Source organism: Ruditapes philippinarum, unplaced genomic scaffold (genome assembly GCF_026571515.1).
Source record: "Ruditapes philippinarum isolate M1 unplaced genomic scaffold, ASM2657151v2 ctg3551_1_1_1_1, whole genome shotgun sequence".
NCBI lineage: Eukaryota > Metazoa > Mollusca > Bivalvia > Venerida > Veneridae > Ruditapes > Ruditapes philippinarum.
The window spans coordinates 134601-148246 of NW_026856213.1; the positions used below are offsets into that span (position 1 = coordinate 134601).

General features: G+C 31.1%; 1 protein-coding gene across 1 annotated transcript; it reads left to right on the plus strand.

Annotated features, from left to right (window-relative positions):
- Window positions 1–7516: 7516 nt before the first annotated feature.
- Window positions 7517–12853, plus strand: LOC132745813 (sialin-like). Its single transcript, XM_060734795.1, has 8 exons — window positions 7517–7689; window positions 8726–8821; window positions 9398–9540; window positions 10130–10279; window positions 10839–10971; window positions 11267–11420; window positions 11960–12050; window positions 12567–12853. The coding sequence occupies exons 1-8, from the start codon at window positions 7677–7679 to the stop codon at window positions 12753–12755; spliced, it is 969 nt and encodes a 322-aa protein (XP_060590778.1). The 5' UTR covers window positions 7517–7676; the 3' UTR covers window positions 12756–12853.
- The last annotated feature ends 793 nt before the right edge of the window (window positions 12854–13646 follow it).

Below are 13646 nucleotides of genomic sequence, written 5' to 3' on the forward strand. Positions count from 1 at the left end.
ACAAATAATGGTAGCGAAATTTCAGAGTCTAATGCTGTTAATTGCAAATGCCGAAAGTAGTCCACTTTTTTGAAGCGGTTACTTCCCTTTATATGTACACTAACGCCGAAAAATTCAGGGGAGATCACTGCGTAAAGATGGTCAAAGACAGGCACATTAATTTTCAAACAAAATAATTCCCAAATGGTCGAAGAGTTCTAATATTGTTTTATTGTATTTTCTGATCGAAAATAAGTAAATACAAAGCGGACATTCAATCTCTGACACAGAAGTTTACGACAAACCTAACAACAAGTAGTTCTTAAAACAGCTTAAAACTAGCGATTTAAAAGAAAGAAATATTTTTATTTTGTTACAAGTATCCAACAAATTACAACGCATTCAAAGTTTAAAAAAAGCGTTGGCTTATAGAATTGTCAATAAATGCACAATCACAAATTACGCGGATGAATATGATTTTATCAATGAAAATACTATTTTTAGCGATGTCGATTACCGAATACTACACAAACCGAGTAGTGGAATATATAGATTCTACATGTCGGACTGTTTGGGCGAGAAGATTTTCGCTAAATTATTTACTTCAATTTTAAACAACAAGTTTATCCTGAACAAAATACCTCGAAATTAATAAGGATTACAAACCCGAAATGCAATGGAAGTTCTAAATTTAGAATGGCTTGATGTTATTCAGACAACGTTTTTATAATTACTCTGTGGTGCAGGGGTTAGTGAGTGAGAGGTCTGGAGTTCAAATCCCAGTCGAGGAAACTTTTTTTTTTAAATTCTTTTTAAAGTGTCTTTGTTAAGGAAGTAGCCGTGATATGCAAGGATAAAGTGTAGCTGTCGTAAAAAAATGAACATAAATGATATTTTGATGCAACTCTAGTTATGCAGAATTCCGTATGTATCAAACTCTGGTGCCTTGCAAAATGAATTATAATACATAAAAATAAACTTATACAGGAAAATACATACAGATATACAGTACTAATTAGATTGCAAAGATCAGAAAATACCAGAGAACTTGCAACCCTTTGATTCTTCATAAATATACATGCTTATAGTAAGCTCCAGGATTATTTACATCTGTGTTAAACAACAGTTAAAGTCGTTACAAGCCCTAATTTAGAATAATATGGTTTTCTTCAGGCCGTTCACATATAAATTCACCGTGGCTGAAGGGTTTTCGCGCTCGCTTAGGAAGCGAGAGGTCTAGAGTTCAAATCCCAGTAAAGGCAACTCATTTTTTTTCAAATTGTTTAAGTCAAATAAACATTGGATTGAATATCAGTGTTGCAATCAGTCTTATAGCCAATTTACTACAATTAAAACGCTGGAAAGCATTGGTGGCACTATACATATAATCTCACAACATGGACCTTTCTTACATTCTGAGACCCAAACAAATTCAGCGCCTTCTGTGCTTTGATTGCGTTCGCTGTCGTACTCATGTAACTTTAATAGTGACCTTGGTCGTTAACGATATCTTCGTGTTCATGCATTAATATTACACGCGAACACTTCATGGACTACGATATAAGAATAGTGAATATAGGGTAAAGTAAGGAAGATATAATTACAGTTATATTTTCTTTTCAAGTTGAATTTATTAGAATGGCAATAAGAATGTACCTGACTTATCTCGTAGATCAGAAAATAACACTAACAATTAAAAACTATCTGCAAAAATATGACCAGGTTTATTTTTGCCCAAATATACCTTTTACATTGACCAAGTATATTTGTTTACTTTGATTAAGTACATTTTCGATGGTACCTTTTAACTATATTTAACAGTTTTAATATATATAGATATAGAAAATCTACTACCATTTACACGACAGTTTTTATAGGTTGATTAAATTCGATTGTTATTAAACTATTAGTTTTATCTACTTGTACTATTTACATTTTTGCACAGGGTATAACTTTATAGAATTCAGTTTAGGGCAGTCTTAACCAAATAAGTCATTACGTAGTACATATGTACGTACATATGATATTACAGATTAATTGAGGTTTTCATGTAGATAGTGAGTATATCATTTTTGAATCATGATGTCACACATTTTATGAGTTATATGTAAATCCTATTTTAAAGGCCCATTATGACTTATTTCTAAAAACTTTCTATATTTAGTATATTAGTTGGTTAGTAGTTTGTATGAAAGTCAAAATACTACTTTGTTTACATTTTGCTACCTTAATGACACGACACTTATGTTCAGCGTTACATTTTTAAGTTGTTGAATATCTAACATGTTCTTATTTTATTATTAAATCAATACCAAACACATGTTTGCATTTCTTAAGAGTTAAAAGAAAATATGGATTTTTAGGTATAATGTGCCTCAAACTACGACTTATACTATACATAGAATCACTCTCAATTATTGATCTAGATTGAACATAAACAGAGTTATTTTACTCAATTTTTATGATTTCTATTTTAATCGTAGACAGTTGAAACCTGATCGGGATAAAAAGTGAATTGACACATTTTTGTAGCCCCTTGTCGAATTTTCGTTACAGATCATTGAAATTTGAAAGATAACAAGTTAACCGATTTGTTTATCGTCATCTTAGCGTAGTAAGGGTTTAACACCTATTGGTTAGACCGATGACAACATAAGCTTGAACAGTCGCACGTGCAAAATAAATATATATGAAAAAAATTGTCATGAAATATTTAGCTTTTCTTGTCTGTTCTGTCGTGTATGATTTGAATCATGGTATGTTTATTTTAATCTAAAAGCTCAATATTCAATCGTGACAAGAAATGTAAGCTATATTTACATCAGAAAATTTATTAATTAGTTTATAACCTGAAGGACTATATACTTTTATGTATGGATTATTTCTACAGTATTTTAATAATTATTATTCGGTAAGATATAAGCTATATTTAGCTATATTTAGCGTTTAAGCCTTGAGTTTTTTTTATCATATATTTTATTGATGTAGCAATGGTGAAGGATAAGACGGCTTACACTTGCGACATGCGCAAACCAAGATCAACTGGCATATTAATTAGTGCCGTCTTAACGTGGTCTACGGTGTTCGCTATTCTATCAGTAAATATGTTACACTTTTCCCTAAATATTGGTCAAGGATCTTCTCCACAGTAAAGGACAGACGAGACCATTTAAGATATTCAGCTTTGGTGTGGAAAATGGGTGGTAGAAATTGTCACTGTCGTCTTTCACTGGGTTCAATTCAACAGGTCTTATAAGTTGTTTTCGTTGTTTTCGTTGACCCCCATCTATTCCTTTTGTAAATACATGTTCTTTATGTTGAACGAACGTGTCATTTTTATCACTGAGGTTTCTTGATTAGCCTCAACAATAACTTTGTTGTAAGTTGAACAACCTATATTAGTCTTAATCCTATCGTAAGAGTTTTTGTACGCTAACAAGATATCAACTTTAGTAATAATAATTCACTATCTTAACAAGCGCACTTAAACTTTGTTTCAAAATCTTGTATTATAAATTAAACGTAGGACAGGGATATATTTGCCATTTGTTTATATCAAGGACTTTTTTTTCAAACAGTTTATTTTCTTATTACTCGGTTTATTGTAAAACCATGTAAGCTACAATAAGCTAATAATCCAGTAACTTTAATTCATAAATAAAGTACTGAACTACAGATAGGATGGCGTTTTAATTTGTAAGTAGACTTTTATTTCTTGGACATTTCCTACATACATGAATCTTGTTTAGAAAATTCACACACATGTACGCACGCACACACACGCGCACCCTCACACGCACGCGCACGCACACACATCATGTTTTTCAGACGACAAAGGCTGTGTCACCATCATAATATATATAATAGGCTTTGTTATATTAGTTAACTAAAAAATCTTTGACAAAAATGATGTGTTTAATGTTTATAAGTCGCATGACATGGATTTTATAAAAGACAATATTGTGATCAAATTTTGTTTAACGTTTTAAGTGTTAGATTTTCAGGAACGAAAATGATATACGCGTACATGCTAACAAATGTTTAAATAAGTTATTTGATTCATTTAATAATTTATAGAGCTTTAATATCAGGTTTAGGATACCACCCAAAAATGTTTTATCGGCTACATTTTCCCCCACCCATTATTAACCTCGTAATAAAAATTTACCTAGTTTTATGTGTTAAGTCTGAAAAGATGTTTTTTAAAAGGGAAAGTTGCATTAAGCATATGAAGAAATACCCAGAAAACTTTGGCGATATTTTTTTTTCCAAAATTGGGATCTATTTTATGGGGTTTTCCTTTAAAACAATTCTCGGGTTAAAAAATGTTTTTTAAACCCCGGGGGTCTTGCATTTTTCCCATTAAGGAAAAACTTTAACACAACATTTTTTAATTTCTTCATTTGCTAGCAATTCATAAAAATGAAACTTTTATATTAAATTACCTCTTTAAGGAGAATTAAAAAAACAAATTTACGGGTACAGAAAGAAATTTTAAAAATCAGGTACGTAATAATTTTACATATCTATGTTGAAAGTTTATGGCAACGACAAAGAAAAGCCCTTTTCATTTGAGGACTGTATTCATATTAACATTCGAAATATAAATCATATATGCTAATATTTCAGGTTAGTTTTTTTGTACACTTTACAATTAAACATTAAGAATTCAACAAAAAAGAAATTGGATTTCTAAATTTTTTATTTGTTACCATCCAATTTTTTAAGTGTTTTTGTTTACAGTTTCTGATAACATTTCTTTCGTCCAATGTTAAAAATCAATTACGAACACGTCTAGAAAGAATGGAGAAAGGAACAGAAAGTTGGTTTGTTGTCCGATGAGATTAGATATAATGATGGCAGAAAAGGGTCCATAGTTTGAGTTTTTTACATTACGTATATGGGTGTTATGTCAATACATTTTAACTTTATGTAATGGAGCAAGTAGGAAAATGAGAAAAATTTAAAAAATTTAAATTGAGTTATTGTTGACAAAATTAAAATTTTACACAAAAACCCATGTAAACCCCATTTTGATAAAATAAAAAATTTAAAAAAATTTAAGATCTTTTAGATAATAAAAGGGAGTGTTAAAAATTTAAAGTCTTTTTTTGACATACATTTAAAGTACGCCCAATTTCCCATTTTATATATAATAAAAAACAACAATTTTATTCATTTTGGACAAGAAACTACATTTATTCAAAAATGTTTTAAAATTATCAAAATAAATTTGTAAAAAAATTTTTCATTTTCTTTATGCGGGAAACCAATAATGAAAAACGGGAAGTTTTTACACTTTCCAACAAAAACCCCCCTTTCTTTTTCCCAGCGCGGGAAACCCCGGGCCCTTTTTAAGGGGGAAATAGGGTTTTAGTTTAATTTTTCCCTTTTCCTTTCTTGAACTAAAAGTATGAATCTTGCGATCGTGTAAAATTTTGGTAAAAAAATAACAGTTGACTTTTCTTTCTATTTTTTCGGAAAAAACCACCCATGTTTTTTAAAAAAAAATTTTAACCCACCAACCTCCTCCTTTTCCCAAAAAAAAGAAAAAAAACCAAATAAAAAAACAAACGGGAAAAAAAAAATTTAAAAACAAAAAATTAAAAATTTTCCGGGCAAAAATAATCGGGTTTAATTAAAAAAAAATTCTGACCTTGGGGCCCTTTTTTAAAGAACCCACCCGGGGGTTTTCTTTGGGGATAAAAAATTTTTCAAAAAAAGGTAAAAGCTTTTATTTAATTTTTAAAAGGAAGTTAAAGTAGGTTTTAATATGGGGAAAGGGGTTTAAAACCAATTTTTAAGAAAACTAAAAATCACATTTTATATAAAAATTCCCCAAAATAAAAAACTTCCCAAAGTTTTTTTTCCCTTGAAAAATTTTTTTCTTTAAAAGGCCTTTCCAAATAATTAAAGAAATTTTTCTGGGGCCCCAAAAATTTGAAAAAAATTAAAGGAACGGGGGGGGGTTTTAAAAAATTTGCTTTGGTTTTAAAAAATTTTTAAACTAAAAACCCCTTCTTTAACTTAAGGGTTCCCCCCACCTTAAAAACGTGCCTTGTTTTTCATATTTGGAACCCTTTCATATTAAAATTTTAGGATTTTTTTGAAATTTAAATATTCCCGAAACACCCACCCCAAAAGTGCTTAAAATTTTGGAGTACAGTTTTTTTTATTGGGGGTTTTAAAACCTCCTCCAAATTAAAACCGTTGTCTATCTGCCCCCTAAATAAAAAATCAGAAGCATTTTTTGTTCGATGCCCGTTTTCTATTATTTTTTCAAAAAATTTTAATTTTTCCTTATTTGGGTCAAAAACCCCAAAACTCGAAAACTTTCAAAACCTTATTTTAATTTTCCCAAATTTTAAGCCAAGGCGATGGTGCTTTTCTTTTAAAATTTTAAAATTATTTTGTATAAAAATTTTTAATTTTTTTAAAAGGGAGAAAAGAATTTTACTTTGGACAAAAAAACCCAAAAGTTTTCCGGGTTTTTTATCCATTTTTATTAGGGAAGGGTTTTGGATTAAAATTTTCCCAGCTGGATGGCTTGTTCCAAAAATTTTGGGGGGAAAACCCAGGGTGGTTTGCATCACTTAAATACGGTCGTCTCGAAACTTTAATTTAGGCCTACTTTTTGCAAGAACCCGTCTTTTCGGAAATTTGCGCAAAAGCGGGACTTGGATTGTTTTTTGGAAAAAAATTACATTTTTTGAAAACTTCTTATACCACTTTTTTTAACAAAGGGGGGAAATTTTAAAATTTTACAAACCAAAAACATATATGCTTATAAAATATGCATAAAATCATACATAGTCATTTTTGAAAGAGTCGCTGAAAATGCAAAGATGTTTTCTGACAAGCACAACTATATGGTAATCATAAACAGTCAGCAAATGCTTTTTCTGCAAACTTGCTTTTTCTGCAAACTTTGAAAAATATATGAATAGCCTTTTCTGGAATGATATTTGTACCTCTTCCTTCCAATACAAGGCAAGTCACTTATGCAGACGGTGTCAACAGCATGTGACATGCTGGAAGCTGCCCTTGAACTGTCAGTTCTACACTGTTATAGTATCAATGATTATTTAAGGCATGGTTATACATCAAAACAATTGACATTAAATCGTATGTCTGTGAAATAAAAAACCAAATTCAAGAATAACATATCTTTCTTCATGCCCTCGGGCAAGGACAGATCAGTTTCTTTAATGTCTGAAAACGATTTCCCCTCTGGTTTCATTCAAACCCGAAATTATTTCTCCCTGCATAGGCTTATGGGTTTTTTCTTGCGGATGTTACTACATCCGTTTATATGTCTTTCAAGTCTTTCAATTGCGATCTTTCCTTAAAGTAACATACGGCTTTGAAAGATTTTCTTATGCTTCGTTTATATCAGATGCATACGGGTTTGAAAAGATAGCATGAAACCAAGAACCTAACTGTGGCAGACCAAGATGAAAGTATATCTGTAAATAGTGATTTGTATGATTTATGTTATATAATTGTTGCTGCTTAAATAAAAATTAGTTTTGTTCATTTACATGAATACAAAGTAATTTTCTTGCACACCCTTGCACAAACTGTACATCATCATTTTATACAAAATATATGTTATTCAAAAGGGATCAGTGGCTCCCAGTATATACGGGTTAGTTGGAACCTGGGCTCTTCAAACAGAAAGAAGTCGGTTTCTTGGAATGTGTTGGTTTGGTAAGTCCAAAACAAAATTTCCAACGTTCAATATTATATTATATAATAACGTAATTTCCTACACGAAGCCAATTTGTTTACAATGTTTTGATATTAGGCTATCAAATATCACATAACATTAAAGAAAATCAAAGGACCAGCTCAAGTTTAAAAAATATTCCTTTTAGTTTTTAACTGTAAAGCATTTTTTTACGATTTAACCAGACCCATCAATTTTTTTAACCCATTTATTTCCTTACAAAGCTCATAATATTTATCACCCCCCTTTTCAAAACATGTTTCTTGCAATTTTAAAAAAAAAATCAATGTATTTAATTTCCCAAAATTATCATGGGCAGTTTTTTGATACCAGGTTTGTAGGGATTCAATTAAAAAATTCATTGTTGTATCATAGTTTGGAAACCTCTCTATTTAATATATGTTAGAGGAAATTGTATTATACCCAAACAGTGCGTTGACTGGAGTGCAGATATTTATATGATTAGTTACCCGCACTTAAGTAACCCATTGTATGTCGGGGATAAAATTAGAGCATGCTCGTTGATAAACTATTTTTTGTCTGGGTTTATCTATTGTGAAGACTGGGAAAGGAATAACGAACAAAAAACCATTATTATGCCACCATAACATCATATTTATTTTCTATTTTATCATTGTTACAGTATGTTTAATTTTTTTATCTGCATACTTAATATTCTCATGACTTCATATCATATCATCATGTCATAATATAATTGCTCCAACATGTTTTAATATCATTGCATTATTAAACCATTATATCATTCCTTTATTCTGCCATATAAATGTATAAAGATAGTCTGAGAATCCTGTCATGCTGGTATACAGTTTCAAGCTCCTCCAATATAGCACCGTTTCACTGTATCAACTTTGTCAATAGTAAACTGCTGTGCACTCAACGTTCTCCTATTGATATGAATATTTTTTATATAAAAAATTGTTGTAAACTTCAACTTTTGATACATGATAAACTTTCAAAGATTTGTGTTAGATTTGAAATAATATTTATTATGTTAAGGACAGAACCTGGGAGCTATCATAGGTTATTCGACCTCCGGACTTCTTTGTGTTTACGGCTTTGACAACGGATGGGCGTCCATATTTTATATACAAGGTAAAACTAGCATTCTAGCCAGGAGTTGCATATTTTTTGTTTGTTGTAAAGTTGTTTGAATTCCTGAAATATAATATACATGTGCATTTATATTTAAGAGGATTTGGAGTTTAAACATAACAACTTAAACAGGGAATCATAAGTTTTGTATATTTTGTTTGATCTGCGTATCAATTTAGGCTAAAATTAAATCATTATTAGATTTTAACTTTCTCCCCTCACCACTTTGGGTTCGAATCCCGACAGGGACTTTGGATTATTTCATATGAGGAAGCTATCCAGCTAGCTTACAGAATGTCAGTGGTTCTACTCAGGTGCCCGTTCGTGCCTGAAATAATGCACTAAAGGGCACCTGAGGTCTTCCTCCACCAATAAAACTGGAACTTCGCCACATGACCTTTGCTGTGTCAATGTGACGTAAAACGCAATTAAATAAACATATATATTCAATTTTATCATTGCGCCAACAACGTATTCATCTATTGGAGTTTCGCTGTTTCAAACTATTGTGAGTGATCCGATGACCTTTTACAGGCATGATTAAAAATGTTCAAAAGATAAAGGTGTTATTTACAGGTGCTGTTACGTTGGTATTTATTTGCTGTTGGTGGTATGTGATATATGATACGCCACAAGAGCACCCGAGAATATCGGTTGAAGAAAGAAATCTAATCTTAAAACACATTCCACAAGACCAAAATACTGATACCAGGAAAAATGTAAGTTTTTATATAATACAAAATTATTGTGTTAGCATTTGAGCATGGATGTTTCTTTGTTTGATTGGGTTTTACTTTTCACCGACACATTATATGTCATATGGCGACGTTTCAGCTTTACTTGTGGAGGAAAACCTCAGGTGCCCCTCCATGCATTATTTCAGGCACGAACGGGCAGCTGAGAAGAACCACAAATGTTTCGTAAGCTTGCTGGATAACTTTCTAACATCAAAAGTCCATTTTTGATTCCAACCAACAGCGGTATGCCTAGTGTAAATGTTTGTATAAGAGCTTTTCGAAAGACTTTTGAGTCACAGTCGGGAAACTGCACTTACCTCATATACATGAGGAGCCAGTGCTATTACTAAATGAAATGTTGTTTTATGAAGCAATTTTATATTTAAGAATAACTATGTACAGCAACAAAAGCGGATGATTTTGAAAATCAGCCTAATTTTAAAGTTATAATAACTTGTATATGAAAGTCTAACTTTCACGAGATGAACGAGATATGTATAGAATCTAAAAAAGTACTTATCTCAATATTAAAAAAGTATTTTCCATCCCTGCATTACATTTTCTTCTTCAGGAAAATAAAGTACCATGGAAAAATATATGCAGCTACTTACCCGTGCATATAGTGTTTTTATGTCACGTGTGTGATACGTGGACTTTCTATCTTCTTGTCACGTGTCTTCCATTGTTTCTTAAAGAAGTGCTCAAATTTGATATAGAAAGCGTAAGTACTATATAAAGACGTTTTACTTCTACTCGGTACTGTCATTATTTCAAAATCGTTTGCTGTATGGGGCTTGACCGGCTTAAGAATTTGTTTTATCAAGACACATTGTTTCATTTGTATCTTAGAGATAATCGAATAGTTCAAAACACATCTGTTAGATAGGTTGCTCGCAGTTTAAAAAAAGTTCAAGACATGTTTCCTAATCATTTGTAACAGCGGATTCCAAAGGGGACATAGTTTTTTGCAGCTTGTGTTAAACTAATTTCTAGTCAAAGCATTTGAGACGTATCTGTTTATTTTGAGTTTATTTTAAAACATGCAAAAAATCTATGAAAGAACCCTTACTTGTTGGAAACTTGTTTCGTTCAGCTATAAATTCGTCATCTCATCTCTAAATGAAAATTTTTATCAAAGTAATTCGTGCATGTATATCGTTTATTTTGCTTGCTTTTATGGCGTTTTTGTTATTTTAAAGTTGAAATCATAATAAGAAAGTGTAAACGTCGATTGCGTCTTCATTGTTTATTCATATACCTTTTTCACTGTTTTGTTTTAGAATGGACTTTTCTCTTGTTTACCTTACATCAGTTATATGATTGGAATAGCGGTTGCTGGAGTAGGAGCAGACCTCGCCCGCTCGTGGAAAAACACTTCCATCACTACAATCAGAAAGGTCTTTCAAATAACAAGTAATAGCCGTATATTTCGATAATATGATTTAGATTAGAAATTCACGAAACATTCGTCATCTCTCGGTAAAATCGACACTTTCCATAACTTGCCTCTTAATTATAAAGCTTTGAGAATTGCAGATATTGATGAACGTTATAAACATTTTATACCAAACATAAACAAAGGCGATATATTTATCAAAGCAAGCAAATCAACAAGTAATCATTTACTCAAACGGTCAAAATATGACGTTATCTTCTTGCTCCTTCCCTTTTTGATTTCTACTGTTGCTTGTTTTTATAATATTTCCAGGTTATATGGGCATTGCTGTATTTATTTTAATACCGGGATTTTTGACATGTGAATATAGATATGTGGCGATCACATGTATCTGTCTATGCACGTTCTTTGAAGCAATCGGAACATCAGGAGGATACCTTCCAAATATAATTGACATAGCGCCAAGGTAACGAATGATTTACATTAACTTGTCAAATGTTTTATACACCTGGAAGCCGATTGACACAAATAATGAGTTGCCAGCGTTCTGTGCAGGTCGCCTTGCTTTATTGCTCTTTGTTTTCATTTTATCTCCGTACCACTTGTAAAGAACAAAGTCATCGGTCTGTCAATAGAATAATAGAAATTATGCTGACAGTATTAGAGATTAAAAAAATATCTTATCCAACCCGTTAGAAGGTAAGTCGGGAGTATTTTGAAAGTCATATTCTAAATTGGAACGGACTCAAGTTTTGTTTGGTTAGTTTACATGATGCACACTGAGACATAATCAAGTCAAAGTCGTTTCTGTATTATTTCTTCTATAATGTTTTGGTTTAATATAATCATTTTAATGCAGTAACGGGTTAACTGTTATTAGAAATCAGTAGGGGTTAAGCCGTAACTGCACTAAGGCGACGAAATAAGTTATTATTTTGTTTAATACATGTACGACACAGTAATTTAAAACAATCTATTTTAAGTTTCTGTCACATACTTTTTTAGGTATTCGTCTCTTATATTCTCTGTATCAAACACAATTGCAACAATGCCTGGTATAATCGCACCTATTGCGGTTGGAGAAATTACTAAATCTGTAAGTAAATTACTTAAATGTTAGCAAATTTTTTATTTAGCCAATATGAATAGAAATGATTTATTGAATTCATATCCTAGACTTTAAGACTACAATGTATTATATTCATTGTTAGACACTTTATTAGTGAAAAATTGTTGTTATTCAATATCTAATTCATATTTATTAGAGCTTATTCTCCATATTGTATAAACTGAAACATTAATTATTCTCTTTTATTTGAATACCAACCGCGACAAAATATTTTATTCCTATTACTAGTTGATGTATAACGAGATACATGTAAATGTATAGGTTAAATAAAATTTTCTTCTTCTTCTTCTTAACATTTCTTTTTGTCTATTCAAGTTTTTTTACATAAAATCTATAAGACTGAATTTTATCAGTATGTAGTTAACGTAATCTTTCTACACATATAAATTGTAATCAAGTAACAAACTTACAGTTAAATGCGATTTAGCAAACTAAATGTCAAGTGAGAAATATAATTATCATGATCATGTTATTTTGTTTCAGGGTACTAGTGAAGAATGGAGGATTATATTTTATATTGCCTCGGGTGTCGCCGTGTTTGCAGCTGTAATGTACGGTATATTTGGAAACAGCGAATTGGCACCGTGGGCGAGAGGGACAGAAAATGATATTGAAATAGAAGTCGAACCGTCAAAAGAAGCGCTAACCAATGGCTTGGATGTGCAAAAATAGGACAAAATTAAATTTTTTCACAAAATTTGTACATGTTTTACTGAACGTTATTTATCTATAAAGTATTAATATTACAATAAAATTAATATTTAAACAAATATTTTGATAGCTGAATTGATAATGAGTACCTGAAAGTGACATTTTAAGTGCATTTTATTTGAATAGTACATTGTTTTAAAGAAGGTTAGCCCTATTGTTCTCCCAAATGCATTCATATGATGATATGATATAGAAGTCCTCTTGGCAGTACCTCTATCAAAGACAAAACAGATTCCAAAATACGACTTTTCATTGGCTTTAGATGAGCAGTTTGAAACAAAATGAGTCTGCAATTCTCATCCCCTATTTATCCTTTTCCTTACTTTCGAAGGAAGAAGCATTTGCCAGAATTTGACAAAGTTTTGATATTATTCAAATACAAATCTTTCCAATAATATCTTGGAGTCAATATTGTCAACTTTTTTCAAATGTAGTTTATTTATATATTTTGGTTTATATGCACTCTTAATTTCTGACTCGTATACAAGATTGGACCTTCCATTTATTCAAATGTTTCAAGTATTATGTTATCTTAACATCGACTTTTTTTCTATCAAAATGCGCGAGAAGACTTTGATAATCCGTTAGCATTCGATCTTAGAGTTCCTTCAAAGGCCCCACAAAACAACCTGTGGCCAAACTTACTTCCAAGTTATCTGAGAAATTTGATGAAGAATTAATTTTGACAAAAGATAATACAGAAGAATATAGTGATTTAACATAGTAATCTATTTTACAGCTGACACCATTTACAATCAATTTTATCCAGTGAACCTCTCATTTTACAGTATCAAATGATTTTTCAAAAAAAAAAAAATACAATAAGATTTGTATACGTTTGTTCCTTCTAAA

Excerpts from the sequence above, each read along its gene's own strand:
- LOC132745813 (XM_060734795.1), top strand. Across the intron at positions 11,421-11,959 it reads ATAATTGACATAGCGCCAAG|GTATTCGTCTCTTATATTCT; the intron begins GTAACGAATGAT and ends ATACTTTTTTAG. Across the intron at positions 12,051-12,566 it reads TTGGAGAAATTACTAAATCT|GGTACTAGTGAAGAATGGAG; the intron begins GTAAGTAAATTA and ends ATTTTGTTTCAG.